At 44.7% G+C, this 17,614-nt stretch overlaps 1 protein-coding gene across 2 annotated transcripts in view; it reads left to right on the top strand.

Annotated features, from left to right (window-relative positions):
* Positions 1-13,708, top strand: part of LOC129857478 (inactive phospholipase C-like protein 2) — a 65,447-nt gene extending 51,739 nt beyond the window's left edge. For both annotated transcript variants that reach the window (XM_055925773.1, XM_055925771.1), the window contains 3 exons: positions 2,941-3,016; positions 9,145-9,254; positions 11,851-13,708. In XM_055925773.1, the coding sequence (XP_055781748.1) occupies positions 2,941-3,016; positions 9,145-9,254; positions 11,851-12,057 (393 nt within the window). In that variant the 3' untranslated portion in view covers positions 12,058-13,708. The remainder of the gene's footprint in view (positions 1-2,940; positions 3,017-9,144; positions 9,255-11,850) is intronic.
* Positions 13,709-17,614: the final 3,906 nt, after the last annotated feature.

Raw genomic sequence — 17,614 nt, 5'->3', positions numbered from 1 at the left:
AAAGGATGCCATGGCTTTAGAAGCTTCTGATAGCCTAAATGATGTCAATTAGCCTAATTAACATAATTTGAGCCAATTGGAGGTGTACCTGTGGATGTATTTCAAGGCCTATCTTCAAACCTACCTCTTTGCTTGACATCATGGAAAATCTAAATAAATCAGCCAAGACCTCAGAAAACAAATTGTAGACATCCACAAGTCTGGTTCATCCTTGGGAGCTATTTCCAAACGCCTGAAGGTACCACGTTCATCTGTACAAACAGTAGTACGCAAGTATAAACACCATGGGACCACGCAGCCGACATACCGCTCAGGCTTGGAAGCCGAAGAACACCATCCCAACCGTGAAGCACGGGCGTGGCAGCATCATGTTGTGGGGGTGCTTTTCTGCAGGAGGGACTGGTGCACTTCACAAAATAGATGGCATCATGAGGAGGGAAATTATGTGGATATAGTGAAGCAACATCTCAAGACTTCAGTCAGGAAGTTAAATCTTGGTCGCAAATGGGTCTTCCAAATGGACAAGGACACCAAGCATACTTGCAAGCAAAGTTGTGGCAAAATGGCCATCACAAAGCCCTGACCTGAATCCTATAGAACATTTATGGGCAGAACTGAAAAAGCATGTGCGAGCAAGGAGGTCTACAAACCTGACTCCGTTACACCAGCTCTGTCAGGAGGAATGGGCCAAAATTCACCCAACTTATGTGGAAAGCTTGTGGAAGGCTTCTTGAAACCTTTGACCCAAGTTACACAATTTAAAGGCAATGCTACCAAATACTAATTGAGTGTATGTAAACTTCTGACCCACTGGGAATGTGATGAAAGAAATTAAAGCTGAAATAAATCATGCTCTCTCCTATTATTCTGACAATAAAGTGGTGATTCTAACTGACTGAGTTTAAATGTATTTGGCTAAGGTGTATGTAAACTTCGGACTTCAACTGTAGATATAAACTATTCTATTATGGGTTTGTCTGGTTTTGTTTGCAGATTAAAAGTAAATGTGGACTCTTCCAGTATCTTCAAAGTGCTCCTCTGCAGAAATTGTCTTAAATTAATGTGATGTTCTTTGTGTTGTAAATGTATTGTGTAGATTTTTCTAGAAAAATGTAGGGAAGTACCAATGTGTTACAACATAGTAGTTTGTTTATGATAACCATTACCATTTTGAAGCCTTGTAAAACACTCCCAGTAGCACCACAAAAATACACAAATCACCATCGCTAGTATTTAGCGAGCAAAGCCAGCGTTCAGTTCAGCTGCTTACCTCTCAATCCACTATAAATACCTCCCCATGTTGCGTTGTCTGTCACCAAGGCTGTAATTTCTTCACCCATTAGTAAAGTAATCAGTGTGCCTGACAGCCTCCAGCCCTGTTACTGCAGCTGTGGACTGTCACAAACAGCCCACCCCTCCTCCCTCACACACCCCGCCCGCCTCCCTCAGCTTAGTCACGACGTGTTACACTCATCACAGACTGTAGGAATGCTCTGGGTTGCCCTCGCAAAACTAGGTGTGATGCCCACCTCAATAAATATATAGGTCATATTATTAATTGTCAGTGCTTTCAAATAATTTTAAGTCACTCCTAATTTTCAAATGATGTATCACCAAAGAACATTTTCTAATTGCTTTACACCCAAGTGGGGATATTAGGTAATAGAGGGCTGGAGTCTGTTTGAAACCTTCATCTCCCTTTTCACTGCCTGAAGTGGAACGTCCAGCCCAGCAGTCCACCATGGACAGGCTGTCACAGACACACAGTCACAGTGCTGCTGATCCCCTCAGCTCCTGTCACATCGCTCTCAATGCTCCTAAGTATGTACTCTCCTCTTTCTCACTGGCTGGAAAACTGGCACAGCAACAGGGATCGATCTCGGGGGGGCCATATTGTTGGGTCACCGGCCGACCGTCAGAGATTGACTTGGCAACTGGAGCTCTGCTGAAACAGCTGCCCACGCTCCCCACCCCAAGCCACCCGCCCGGTCTGCCTTGGCAATAGAACAAGACCGCCTGCTTTTATTATGTGACCTTGCAGTGCTCTTAAGTCACTGAGGGAATGTACAAGTCAATTACGCCAGAGCAGCGAACATAAAGCCCAGCACCCGTGGCACTAATTGAAACGGAAGGCTGCCGTAACTGTGTCATCTCGCCCCAGAATCGCATTAAGAAACCTATTCTAATTTTTGATGATACATCATTTCCTTCAGATGATCATATTAATTGCACTCCGAGAGACGGTAAGAAAGGAGAAAGATCCAGATGGTCGTACCCGTGTCTACGGCTCCTGGGTCGTGCAGTGGGTATTTACCAGGATCCATGACAGTAAACACACGCATCATTAACCTCCCGAAATACCCCCGATGTACCAGGGATGTATTTTGGGGTGTTTATTTTTTCGTCAGGCATTAGAAGTGCAAATGGGCCTCTTATCTGTGATCAGAGCCACCATGACAATTTCAACACAGTCATTGAGGTCAGAAGTGTGTGCGCTCAATTAAGGCAGGGAGCTAAATTTAGCGGTCCGCTGCCCAGCTGTAATGCCACAGATAAGGCTGCGTTACGCCTCTGAACTAAGCCTCTCCTATTTACAACTGTAATAAACAATAATAACCTACTCTTGAAATCACATGTTTTCAGACCAACTCTGAAACAGGACTTTTATAACGGTACCATGCAATTACTGTAATACCCTAGTTGTCTTGCAACTTTCAATAACATGCTCTGATCCACTCCCCTCCCTCTGTTTTTACCGTGCCTCAGCACCACTCCCGCTACTTGGCCCTTCTATCTCTGTAATAAGGGCCTAGGCTTCTTTCTCCCCCGCACTGGATACATACTCCGCAAAATGAAGATTGCTCACCACCACAGGATGCTTGGCTGCTGTAAAGGGAATAAAGAGGTTCAAATGGACTGTGTTTTCTCCTCTCCTGACAGATGATCCAGACCAGCAAGACTCTGCTGGAGAACTCCGAGGGAGTCTACGACCGAATACTGCTAACCCAGAAAGCAGGTAAGAAAGGGAAAGGGGATACCTAGTCAGTTGTCGAACTGAATGTATTCAACTGAAATGTGTCTTCCGCATTTAACTGAATCAGAGAGGTGCAGGCGTCTGCCTTAATCGACATCCACGTCTTCGGGCACCCTGGGAACAGTGGGTTAACTGCCTTGCTCGGGCAGAACGACAGATTTGTACCTTGTCAGCTCGGGGGATTGGATCCAGCAACCTTCCGGTTACTGGCCCAACACACGAGAGGGATAGAGCTGAATAAAGAGCGACGTTTAGCATGAAAAGCCCATTTCTCTACAAAGATCCACTGTCCCTCAGATCTTCCCTTCTTCCTTTCATATACAATCATCCCCCCTCTCTGAAGTATGCCATGGAGAGCGGCAGCTAACAAAAAAGATGGACTGATTATGCCGGCCCTGTTACATAAGAGTTATTAACATTTGATTCATGCTCATTTCTGTGACCCGGATGCTTTGAAACGCTGCTTTGGATGTGCCTGGTTTTTGATGATTCTCACGGCGTCGGCCGCGCTGCTCCTCTAATTAGGAGGGTTGCAGCTGAGGTGGTAAACACCCAGGTTCTGAACAGAACAACATCAAAGACTGGCAGGCGGCTGCGGTCTCTTTATGCCTGGTTTCCTCCAGGAACCGCACCGCTACAAGACGTGCAGAATGAGATCAATCCCATTTATAACAAATGAACTGGACTCATTTACCAGAATGGATGAAAATATTTTTTTTTTTTTTGTCTGAGCAATTGATCGGAAAATAATTGATCTCATTGTTAGGAGAATTCTGCGTTTGCACTTTGATATGAATATTGCAGCTTGTGTGCTCTTGCAATTTGATTATATCTGTGCTCTTAGCACTGTTTATCCCACTCCTTTGGTGAGTCTCTGTGAGAATAGCCTTCTGGCCCTGCATAATGTGTTGACTTGACTTGGGCAGGGGCAGTGTTAATCCAGTCTGCTCTGGGACGTGGGGGATCGGGAGGATCTTGGAGCCTTGATAGTGTGATTGGCAGCTCATCAATGGAACACGCTGGCAGAGATCCCACCCCTCGCTCCAAGGTGGGAGAGTCTTGGCTTGAGAAGCTGTCAGAATGTTCACTCTCTCTTCCTTCCCCCATTATGAGGGGAACTCAACAAGGTGGATTTTTCCAGAAAGAGCTCTAGTGGTTCAAACTCTGCAAAACCAAATTGTGTGCTTTAAAAGCAGCATAAAATTGACCTGTAGATTTACTACAGTACAAATAAAATCATATTCAATAATTTAGACGTCTGTGTCTTTAATCTAATGCAGCGTATTTCAGCAATGTTTCCCATCTAAGCATTGTAGATGTTTCATTTATCATGGAGTAACTTGTTTGGAGCGCCGAGTGAAGAAAAATCGGGCCGTCGTTCCGGGGGCTGGGATTTATTGGTTTCCAGATGGGTGACATATAAAATATTCATAGTCTATTGTCTTGGCTCATCAAGGGGGAAGAGGAGTGTGTCTTTTTAACTGAGGTGTGCGTCGCAAATCAATGGCTTCTCGCCGTCGTCTCCTCTTCTTAGTATTCATCACAACACCTACAGGACCTGCCTTCAAGCTGCTGCTGCCCGAGACATTAGCCATTGGTAGTCTGAGAGTTAAGATGTGAACTGCCTAAAGTGCTGAAAGAGACAACAAAACAACTCTGTCTCTAGGCAGCAGGGTGATATGGAATTGTGCTCCGATGGTTCACTTTTTGGTGTTTGCTAGATCTGTAGTAGTACAGTATATTGTGTCTATAGTCTGGAAGCTTTCCTCTTCAAAGTTGCTATGAAACCATCACACTTTTTCATTGTATGGCTATTTGCCTCTAATCTGTTGAAATGTCTATGAAAAATGAACCTAAAAGTAACTAGGGATGGGCACACGTACACAGTACTCGATTTAAAGTTTGCATTTGTTTACTAAGTACTCGAAATTCACAAATGCAACTATGTAGTTGGTTACATTTATAAGCACGGACAATTTCAAACTCGGGTAAGGTGTGTGTATTCTTTGTGAAGTATGTCAAGTGCAGTGAAAAATGTGTTAAGTTTGGTTTTCAGTTCTGTATCAGAACAACCAGCATAGCGCAAACTTTTTTGCCTTCAGCCCCGTTTCACGCTAACATGTGAGTACTCCATTATTTCCATTGAGTACTCAAACACAGAGGTTCTTTCAAATTCCCATCCCTAAAATGTACCTAACTAGGCCACTCAGTTGAGCCAAAACGATAGGTTACTGAAGCTAGGAAATGCTTCATATGCATTTGTATTATTTCATTAGTTAATATGGGCACACAAGACAACTAAACAAGTTAAACATGGGCTTCCACATTAGCTGCCCAAGCCTTCTGGTCACTACCAGGCACCATATCAAATCTACTGGGCTGGATTCAACCACCGACATTTTGCAAAATAGGACACAGCAGATGTGGTAATTTCATTGATACGTATTGTCAGCTGTGAGTGTGAGTGGAAAATGGGTCAATATAAACTGTATTTCCTCCGGATAGTGAGCAGAACATTTTAGTAAAAAGCTACTGGAGTTCGGAGTAATCCATCATAACTGCTCAGAGAGCAAACCGCCTCAAAAGACCCTCTGGGTAACAATAAACAAAGCTCAGTATTTATTTTTGATTTACTTATTTTACCTTTATTTAACTAGGCAAGTCAGTTAAGAATAAATTCTTATTTTCAATGATGGCCTAGTGGGTTTTAACTGCCTTGTTCAGGGGCAGAACGACAGATTTGTACCTTGTCAGCTCGGGGATTCGAACTTGCAACCTTCCGGTTACTAGCTCTAACCACTAGACTATCGTGCCGCACCTTTAGACTTACTGTCTAAAGCGCACAGATCAAATACATACTCGACACACACACAGGTACCAAATAACATCTGGGACATTTCAATAGCTGAACCTCAAAATACACCTAGTCTGGACAGAGTAACGCTTATAACAGGTCCCACCTAGGTTAACTTTTAAAAACTGCCTAAAAAAACAAGCTAAAGGGAAAATGTGGAACATAAGATGAATGGGAAAACCCCATTACAGTAATGGCCATTAAATGCAGTAGGTGATTATTCTACCGGGTCAAATGTATCATCTATTCAGGAGGATTGGGGACACTCAATCAATGTGTTGCTTTTGCAATTCAATCCATTATTAATAAACCTAGTAAACATTGTAGCCTAGGCTACAATACAGGTTTGGGGAAACGGTTTCATTAATATTTCCTATGACTGGGCACTCTGGTCCAAGTTCATTATGCTGAGTTATTGAGCTCCAAGCAGACGAGGGAGAAGATTACACCATCTAAAGAAGCTAATCCCTGTTGTATTGTTATTGGCCACGGCAAACCCCCTTCCTACCTGCTGCTCGGTTATGGACTGTCAAAGGTGACTGAGAACCTTTTGGTGGCTCTATACAGTCTCTGTCAGCGAACATAAGCTTGCAGAGAATTGAGTTTGAAAGGGTTTGCTCAGAATGACAGAATTAGTCCCCCGCCCCCCCAACTCTACACTGCGTTGCTAAGCAACCCCTGCTGAGAGTTGGTGCGTGTGTGTGTCTTTCCAGCACAGTCATGCTTCATGAGTACAACAGTAGTGACTGTAGTTACAGCAGCACAGCACCTGAGGGTGGGAATAATCATTCCGGAATCATTCAAATGTTTCACAGTGCACAAATTCAAAATGGCTGGGAGGAACAGATTATTAGGACTGTGTATGGTCCCCAAAAAAAAGTCTATGCCCTACGCATTCTCTGTAAAAGAATACAATACTAGCCTCAACCAGGGCCTAATTTGTGAACATTTCTTTGGCCATTTTCTGTCTCGACTCTTCATCTAGGTCAGCTATGTGCTAACTGCTGGAGTTCCAATATCACAGACCTCAGAATCTCCTCAACATCCATCCATCCAACCATCCATCCATCCATCCATGCATCCATCCATCCATGCATCCATCCATCCATCCATCCATCCATCCAACCCACACCCACCCCACTGTATATCTCACATGTATGGTGTTTGGTGTTGCCATGGAAACAACGCCAACAGGGCTGGGAACCGACCCAGAGCAGATAGAGCGCCGCGATAGATCTGAGCATGCTCAGTCCGACCGTTTCAGCTTGTGTTTGTATGTGTGTGGTCTGGTGAAGCTATTAGTAGTATACCAAGCTCCCTTTACCAAGCACCTTAACGGCCAGACCCTCAGCTGTTGCTCTGATGTTGTGGACTCCACTGCAACGTGACTCAAATCAAACACACGGCTATGTTCGTCTGTGTATCCTAACGGAGAGCAGCACGCAGTCTGAGAGGAGGAGGAGGAGGAGGAGGAGGAGGATGGGAGGAAGGGAGCTCCTCGGGAGACAAGTCCCTCCTCTGCTCAGCGCCTTGATGCTAATCCACAGTGAGGGGATGTCGTGTCTGTCTGCCCTGCCCATGCTAGTCTTGCTTTCTCTTTCTCTCATGCTCTCAAGAGAAGACGTCACTCTCCATTTTGACCTCACCAGCTTTGCCTCCTTCCTCATGTTGTCTGCTGGGCAGCTGTTTTCAGGCTGGTGTAATTTCTATAGACAATGAAAACAAAAACTGAACCAGGTAGTTCTAGTACTGTATGTACACTGAGAGACAAACATACAAAACTGACAAAGAGACAGATGGTTGAATCCGAAATGAATACTTAACCTATGATCATCTAAAGTGTGTTGGTGTTTTATCATTGTCTCACGGGTCAAGTCACACGTATTGCCTCCCGGGTGGCGCAGTGGTCTAGGGCACTGCATCGCAGTGCTAGCTGCGCCACCAGAGTCTCTGGGTTTGTGCCCAGGCTGGGCTGGGTTCGCGCCCAGGCTCTGTCGCAGCCGGCCGCAACCGGGAGGTCCGTGGGGCGATGCACAATTGGCATAGCGTCGTCCGGGTTAGGGAGGGTTTGGCCGGTAGGGATATCCTTGTCTTAGTATGTAAAATGTAATAAAATGTATGCACTCTACTGTAAGTCGCTCTGGATAAGAGCGTCTGCAAAATGACTAAAATGTAAAATGTAAATGTCAAGAATGAAACCAAATGTGTGAAGGCCTTAACTTAAGACTTTTCCCATAGTGCTGACACTTGCCTAACCACAATTGGCATTTCATGCAAACCTAGCATATACCGTAATTTCCGGACTATAAGCCGCTACTTTTTTCCCACGCTATGAACCTTGCGCTTTATACAATGACGCGGCTAATTTATGGATTTTTCCCGCTTTCACAAATTCATGCCGCCAAAACACTGAGCACCGTCACATAATGTGACGTAAATCGAGCGCGCTCAAACTTTCCATCATTCTGATTACGGTAGTCATTTTGTCACCCTCATCATGGCAAAGACACGGAGAAATGCATATGATGCAGCTTTCAATTTGAAGGCGATCGATCTGGCTGTTGGAAAAGGAAATAGTGCTGCTGCACGGGAGCCTTAATGAGTCGATGATAAGACGTTGGAAACAGCAGCGTGAGAAACTGACTTAGTGCAAAAAGACAACAAAAGTTTTCATAGGAAAGAAAAGCAGATGGCCCGAACTAGAAAATGAGGCTTGGATTAGTTTGCCTCCGGATGAAAGTGAGGAGAGCGCAATGAAAACGATCCAACATCGGATGAAGCAATTCTGAGGCTATTCAACTCCGACACCAAAGGAGATGACTTCAGTGGTTTCAGTGCACAGGAGGAAGATAGTGACCAAGGACTTTCTTGGTAGGCTATTGTTTACTGCTATTTAAAAAAAAAAAAATCTTACAAGCCTGTTTCGTTAAAGCCTATTTATTTTTGTTACAAGCCGTGTTTCGTTAAAGCCTATTTATTTTTGTTACAAGCCGTGTTTCGTTTAAAGGCTGTGTAAAGTTCATTTGTTTCAATGTACCGGTAGGCACCTGCGGCTTATAGACACGTGCGGCTTATTTATGTACAAAATAAAAATAAAAAATAAATTCAGTGGGTGCGGCTTATATTCAGGTGCGCTTAATAGTCCAGCAATTACGGTAAATGCATTGAGCATTGTACGTCAATGCTAGCCTCTGTGACAAATGTGTGTGAATACAGAGCGTAAAACTCATGTTTCCCCTGACCCCTCTCTCCCCAGCGATGGAGTTCCATGAGAACCTCCATGACATGGCGGTAAAGGAGGGCCTGAAGGGCAGGAAGCTGGCCAAGGCTGTGGAGAGCTTCACCTGGAACATAACCATCCTCAAGGTAAGGATAATGAATTTGTTTTTGCAATCTTTTTTTTGTGACAGTCTTTAGCTTTTGTTTAATCTATTTTAGCTACCAATAAACCGTTTAAAACCGTCACGTATAAATCGATCTGTGGACACCGTAGATCAAAATGGCTTGCATTGAGTGGTAGCCCTGATTCTCAGACACAGGAGTATGTCTCTTCTGCCTGTATGAAGCAGGATGTGAAATCTGACACTACTTGCAGCAGGGATGTCCCGCCTACCATTTAATTCGCTCTTCCGACTGTATCAACTCCTGTCTGAAGCCTACAGTGCCCTCGGAAAGTATTCAGACCCCTTGACTTTTTTCACATTTGTCAGCAATTTACACACAATACCCCATAATGACAAAGCGAAAACAGGTTTTTAGAAATGTTTTGAAAATGTATTAATAACAAAAAACAGATGCCTTATTTTTGTAAGAATACAGGCTCTTTGCAATGAGACTCATAATTGAGCTCAGGGGCATCCTGTTTCCATTCATCATCCTTGAGATGTTTCTACACCTTGATTGGAGTCCACCTGTGGTAAATTCAATTGATTGGACATGATTTGGAAAGACACACCTGTCTATATAAGGTCCCACAGTTGACAGTGCAGGTCAGAGCAAAAACCAAGCCATGAGATCGAAGGTATTGTCGGTGGAGCTCTGATACAGGATTGTGTCGGCACAGATCTGGGGAAGGGTATTGAACGATTTCTGCAGCATTGAAGGTCCCCAAAAACACAGTGGCCTCCATCATTCTTAAATAAAGGAAGTTTGGAACCACCAACCACCCGGCCAAACTGAGCCGGAAGGAACTTCCCGGCTAAACTGAGCAATCAGGGAAGGGCCTTGGTCAGGGAGGTGACCAAGAACCTGATGGTCACTCTGACAGAGCTCTAGAGTTCGTCTGTGGAGATGGGAGAACCTTCCAGAAGGACAACCATCTCTGCAGCACTCCTCAATAAAAGGCACATGACAGCCCGTTTGCCAAAAGGCCCTTAAAGACTCTCAGACCATGAGAAACAAGATTCAATGGTCTGATGAAACCAAGATTGAACTCTTTGGCTTGAATGCCAAGGGTCACGTCCAAAGGAAACCTGGCACCATCCCTACGGTGAAGTGTGGTGGCAGCATAATGCTGTGGGGGTGTTTTTCAGCGACAAGGACTGGGAGACTAGTCAGGATCGAGGCAAAGATGAACGGAGCAAAGTACAGAGATCCTTAACGAAAACCTTCTCCAGAGCTCTGACTGGGGCGAAGGTTCACCTTCCAACAGGACAACAACCTTAAGCACACAGCCAAGACAACGCATGAGTGGCGAAGTCTCTGAATGTCCTTGAGTGACCCAGCCAGAGCCCTGACTTGAAGCCAATCTAACATCTCTGGAGTGACCTGAAAATAGCTGTGCAGCAACGCTTCCCATCCAACCTGACAGAGTTTGAGAGGATCTGCAGAGATTGGGGGAAACTCCCAAATACAGGTGTGCCAAGCTAGAGCTCTGAGAGATGTTTAAAGCGATGGGACCGACGTTTTGATAGAGACCTTTAGAAACTTTGCACATTTTCTCTACCACTAAATATACAAATATGTATTTTACAGTTATAAGGAAGGTGAAATCTTAATGGATTTGAAAAAATGTAATTTCAAGCCTTATACATACAGTTTTGTTGAGTAGGAAATAATCCAAATATGATCTGTGTAATTAAGCTTGTGTCCTCAATAGTGACTACACCTCTGCAATTTATAACTATTTTTACTAGAAAAGCGAGAGTTTAACCTTGGAGTATGCAGCATTACTAGTTATTGTTTATCTCATGAGAAATAATTACTTTTGGGGATTACGTAGATTACATTTTTGATTACATTTAGTTACATGTAAGAGGTTTATCTTAATGTTTGTTTTGAGGACAGACATAAGCAGTGAATTTAAATTCAAGAAACAACTTCAGAGCGAACACTTAAGAGATTATGATTCCACAGTGCAGTTGAGCTTCACTAAATAAGGAAAAAACAATGTTTTTTGAGAGTTTGTTTACAGAAGGGACATAAGGTAGCTAGGTTTAAATTGACATTTGTTTTTCAGCTGCAGCGCGGTGGAATAAGAGCCTATGTCTGAGCTAGTTAGATTGCACACACTGTCTGATGTATTTGTCTTCATGCCGTTCATTTAATCCCTGTGTCAATGCAAGGGGTAATTATCGAGGAATGACCTTCCGCATATTTATTTGTGATATTTGCATGCGTTAATTGCATGCTCACCTCATGAGCGTTTGGGCTCATCATTTATACATCCGTCCCCGGGAAATGGAGTTTGTGCCTGGTGAGTGTTTGGCTACGCTGCATAATTCATTATACACAGAAGCAGCGGTTACGCTCCGTGGGCATTGGGGAGATGTAGGACTCCAATGTCTGACCGCATACAACTAAGATTAAACAGTACCACACTACTCTCTCGCTTCGTGACCTTTTTGAAGGTACAATTGGTTTCACCCTTTGTCTTTCTGTTTAAACTGGAGATTCAAGTTGTTGATACATGCTCCATTGTCTCTATATTGCCATTGCTGTCATGTCCCTGCCTCCCCTCCAGGGCCAGGCGGACCTGCTGAAGCACGCAAAGAGTGAGGTCCAGGAGAACCTGAAGCAGATCCACTATGCCGCACTCACCTGTAACCTCAGTAAGGACGGACCATCAGGGAGCACGGCAGGCTCCGAGTCCAGGACCCGACCACGCAGCCTGGATGCCATCCCTGAGAAAGCCACGGGGGAGGACGAGCTCTCTGAGGAGGACAACTGAAGGCTTACGCCCTAAACCCTTCATACCACCAAGCCCCTTGCCCTACCCTAGTGGCATACATTAACCTCCTTACCGCAGTCCCACACAAACCTGACTACAGTATACCTGTTCTAGTGCCGTTGCCACACAAAACTATTCTTATTCCAGTGCCGTATACAACATTTACATTTTAGTCATTTAGCAGATGCTCTTATCCAGAGCGACTTACAGTAGAGTGCATACATTTCATTACATTTTTACATACTGAGACAAGGATATCCCTAACCCGGACGACGCTATGCCAATTGTGCGTCGCCCCACGGACCTCCCGGTTGCGGCCGGCTGCGACAGAGCCTGGGCGCGAACCCAGCCCAGCCTGCGCGCGAACCCAGAGACTCTGGTGGCGCAGCTAGCACTGCGATGCAGTGCCCTAGACCACTGCGCCACCCGGGAGGTCTCCTGGACCCAACCATTCCATTCCCACCCCAATCTCACTCAAACCTCCCTTTGATTAACCAGGTACCACACAAAAAGCCCTTAACCCCTCCTGCCCACCTCCAACGTCCAACAGCAAGATGTTGCAGGTCAACTAGGAGGGTCAAGTGAACTTGCAGCCACGGGACAGTCTTAAAGCAGTGACCTACTGTAGAGAGAGTGCACTTATTTACAGGCAGACCCCAGGGTCTGACCCTAGGAGAGCCGCTCTGAACGGTCCGAGGATTTCTTAAGCACAATTTACGGGTTTCTGACCAACCAGAAATTAGAGCTGTGAATGTAATAGGAAATAGGAACAATGGAGAGAAGAAAAGGGAGGTGAGAGCTGTTTACAATAATGAACTTGCCAAAATAGTATATGTATATATGGAGTTCTGTTACTTTTTTTGCAACGTGCTTCATTTTATTATTGTATTCTTGAGAAATAAGATTTATTTTGTAAAGGAATTGGCTCGTCCATGAAACATAACTATTTTATTTGTCTGTACAGATGTGAAATTGTGGTGTCCTTTACACTTTCCTACTGGAGAGTTCCTTTGTCGAGACGAGGGACGGATAGAGACTTTAAACCTCAGTATGTGGTCCAAAGGGTGGCAGTCGAGTCTTAAACACAGCCAGCAACTGCTTTGGGAAGGAACCATGGAGAGAGTAACTCGTTAGGCCTACGTTTTGGGATCATTTCACCATTCCACGTGAGAGGATTGAGTAAGGTGTACAAAGTAATAATAGCTTCTCAACCCGTCCTGGTAACAAGCTAGCCCCCTATTCATGAATACGGTTTCATATATGACTGTGCCTCATTGCTACAAATCAGTCAACAAAGGCGATGGATGGTGAGGAAAGAGATACTCTTCCTCGCGTCCATCCGTCTTTACCTGCTTTTCCCCACTAGTTGCTTCTAGTTTGTATTTTGTTTTTTCTCTCCACAGTGCGGAAACAGCGTTGCTCCTGGTCAACTTTAGCCACCCCCCACCACCTCTGGATCTCACCACCAGTGTTTTAACTGGGCCCACACTGGTACAAAAAGTCATTCACAAACTTCAGTGCTGTGACAGTTATTGTATTTATAACTGTTAACCATTTTTACCGACGGAGAGATATATATATATTTTTTTTAAACCGGTTTTGCTTTTCTGTTCATTCCTGAAACCTTCTGAATAAACCACGTCAAATCGTTTATGGTATTTGGTGTCAGATTCAATAACAGACCGTATGAACATTCATTAACATTCTACAGTGTGCTCTTTTCTGTTGTATTAATGCTATTACTGTTCAAGGGCAGACAGAGACTGCAGGGTCTGGATATCCCAGCCATCGCATGGAGCTGCTGGAGGAACTGAAGGATCTCTATAGATTAGTTTACAGTGTGCTGATAGGAGTGGAAAGAGCCTAGGGATATCTAGCGAACCACAGACGTGTCTGGCACATGTTCACAGATACACACAGACCTGCACGCACAGCTGATAACCCATAAAAACATAGACACAATCTTTTTTTTTTGTCACTCAGTTTGTTTCCACTTTATTTCCCTGATAGACCACTACATTGTGGTCACTTGTCGGCACAGAAAAGCAACCCAACACATCAAAGGCCCGTTCTTAGAAAAGCAGAAAGATTGTCCCCTGTAAGTCGAACCAGAGTACAGCACCACAAAATAGCATTTAGAATAGATCAAAGTTTATTGGTCGCGTACACAGATTTGCCGATGTGCAGTAATACCTTGCAATAAAAAAAACATAATTAAAAAGACATTCTATAGGATACGCCATGACTAGAATACAGTATATATATATGTGGGTAAAGCAGTATGTAAACATTACTCAAGTGACCAGTGTTTAATGACTACAGTATGTACATAGGGCAGCAGTCTCTAAGATGCAGGGTAGAGTACGGGGTGGTACCAGGTTAGAACCATGACTGAGGTTCAGGGCATGGTAATGGGCGGAGGCCAGCTAGCGGTGACCGTTTAACCGTCTGATGGCCTGGAAATAGAAGCTCTTTCTCAGTCTCTCTGTCCCAGCTTTGATGCACCTGTACTGTCGCCGCCTTCTAGATAGTAGCGGGGTGAACAGGCTGTGGCTCGGGTGGCTGAGGTCCTTGATGATCTTCTTGGCCTTCCTGTTATACCGGGTGCTGTAAGTGTCCTGGAGGGCAGGTAGTGTGCCCCCTGTAATGTTGAGGATGAACCTTTTGAACAGTATTTTTGTCATACTTTTTATAAATGACACATATAGTCCTCATATGGAGAGTTGGGATTCATGTCAGTTCAGCTGCACCATCTATAGCAATGACTCAAATCTGGGTATAATGTTGTTTTTTTATGACCACCTGAAAACAAGGCAACCTGTGTATAAACTAATACAAACTTTACTGTTAAACAATCTCAAAGAAGAGGGGGGAATGGATTCCATTCGAATGCCATTCTGGATACCCATGACAAACAGTGTCTGGTTAGTATCAGTCGCACCACAGACAAGACGGGGCCTCGCAGATCACGTCAACAACCAGTGAGGACACATTCCCCATAAAGAAATCGGAATGTTTGGAATAGATCTGCTTTGTAACATTGTGAAAGGTCTAAACTTAGATATTTAGTGGGTGATGCTTTGGCTAATAAATAAACTATCCAATGTTTGCTTTAGGACAGACAGCCTCTCATGCTGTATGTGTTTATGCAGTTGTGCTTGCAAGGCACTGTAGACTACTGTAGACTTGTGAGTGAGATGGTCGGAGATGTACATGTACGTGCAATCCTCTGGTCGCTGGTCTGGCCTGAGAAGCGAGTCTCCCTGTGGTCTTCGTGATGAAGCGGTAGAGGCCATTAGTCTAGCTGTGGACCAGGCCTCATTCTCGGGATCTACATCCGGCCGGCATGCCATGGCGTGATGGCCTGGAGATGCCTTGGACTGAGCTAAGGCTATGCAGCCAGTCAGCCAGTACCTTCTCTCAGCACTGCTCTGCTCCCATCGATCCACATTCATCCCTTTTCAATGCTCACTCAAAACTCCTATTCTACCCCTGCCGCTGTTATGAGCAAGAGAAATTATGTTTCTTAACCCACAGAGAAAAGAGACCTTTGATCCATAACTGATTTATGGGTCAGGCTTCTGTGCAACGTTCTCTAGGAATAACCAGAGGCAGCTGAACAAACAGTAGCCCTGTATTAGAAAGATACTATCTTTTCACTGTGAATAATTCATGCTCTGCCAGTCACTAAACTGCACGTCCCAGAGCGTTTTGCTCTCGCTCGACGGTCCCCTTTGTAGAAAGCCTGTGTTGGTCATCCAGAGCACTCAGTGCTATGCGCCTTTCTGCAGACTAAGCACCGCAATCATGACCGAGGGCATAAGCCTCAATACTAGACAGAGTATTCAGAGAAAAAGGCCCACAAACAGATAAATTGAGCACTCCCAGAGCTAATGCTAACACCGAGAGCCTCCACATAAAGAGATGTGTAGATAGCGAGCTGCTTATCAGTTTAGCTAGCGGCTGGCATGTCCAGGGAATTGCTCGTCTGCTGCTAACAACGTAGTCAACAACACCCTGTCCCCCCCCCCCCCTCAACTATAAAGCTATACAGGAGAAATTGTGTGCTTATCTCAAGAGAAGCTTAATGGAACGCATGTATACAAGCCAGGTCTGCAGGGCGTTCTGTTTATGTCATTCTTTAACAAGTTGTCTCGTTAAACGGTAAAGTGGAGATGTTCCACATCAAGAGTTAAGTTTTGCATTGTCAAAATGACATTGAACAGCTCTCCTTGTTAGCTTGACCACCCAATGTCCTCACGCTGTCTGTCGCACAGAAGCAGTTGTCACGTCGACCAATGTGTACCATACACATTGATCATAAAACAGTCATGTATTTACATATCAACATACAACCGAGATACCTGGGAAGTGGCGATGCCATGTCAGACTACATATCCAACCCTAAAATGTGTTAGAGGAATACTGTGCATCTTTTTGGTAACTAACCCAGCAGAACCTTGACAAGGAACCCAGCGTTGACTGGTCTTCTGTTCCTTTCACTGTCACACTGCTGCACGAACTCAGTTTTATCATGGCACGACACAATAACTACCTATTCTTGCCAATGAACATCGTGCCTCTGTGTGGGCTGGTGGCTGGTGCAGTGCTGTTAGCTCTGGCTTACTTTCCCTGTGTCCTAACAAACTGCAACTTTGTCTTGTTTTTGACTTCCACATAACGCCACATTCTCAGAGGGCAATGCAAACGTACAGGACATAGCATGACAACAGTTGATGTAATGGTTTGATGGTGTGGTGAAGTCATTCATCCTTCTGCCTTGGGCAAAAGCAGTAACCCGGGATTTGAACCGGGACGTGATGAACCACCTGATCCTCCTCACGTAACTTCTGTAACAGCTAGACTTGTTCTTCACAGAGATGAAGAACAATGTATTATACAGAAATAAAGTGCTATGAAAATGTCCTAACACTTTATTTCTGTATAGTACATTGAGAACGGAAGAACAATCAAACCAGAGGGAAATGACCTACAGTATCAGTTACCGTTTGTGATAGTCTTGTTCCCTCTTACTCGATTAGAAGGGTGGGTGAACCAATAAGCGTGAGGAAGAATATTAACGCAATTGCTGAAGCAGCTGGTTCCTGTCTGGTTTATGATCTATTGTTGTTTCAATAGGACACATTCACCAGCAGCATACCACCCTGCATCCCACTGCTGGATTACCTCTGAAGCTAAGCAGGGTCGGTCCTGATCGCTCCCTGGATGGAAGACCAGATGCTGCTGGAAGTGGTGTTGGAGGTCCAGCAGGGGCACTCTTCCCTCTGGTCTAAGGAGATCCCAATGCCTCAGGGTAGTGAAGGGGACATTGCCCTGCGTAGGGTGTAGTCTTTCGGATGGGACTCTGGGCATTAAAAATACAATGGCACTAATCGTAAGAGTAGGGGTATTAACCCCGATGTCACGGCTAAATTCCCAACCTGGCCTCATTCCATCATGGCCACCTAATCATCCCCCTCATTCCTAATTGGCATATGTCACTCCTCTCCAGCTGCTGTGTGGTGAGCATTAAGGCACAAACATGGTTGCTGTACAT

Source organism: Salvelinus fontinalis, chromosome 6 (genome assembly GCF_029448725.1).
Source record: "Salvelinus fontinalis isolate EN_2023a chromosome 6, ASM2944872v1, whole genome shotgun sequence".
Lineage (NCBI taxonomy): Eukaryota > Metazoa > Chordata > Actinopteri > Salmoniformes > Salmonidae > Salvelinus > Salvelinus fontinalis.
The sequence above is the reverse complement of the archived record's forward strand: the minus strand, read 5'-3'. Positions and strand labels throughout refer to the sequence as shown.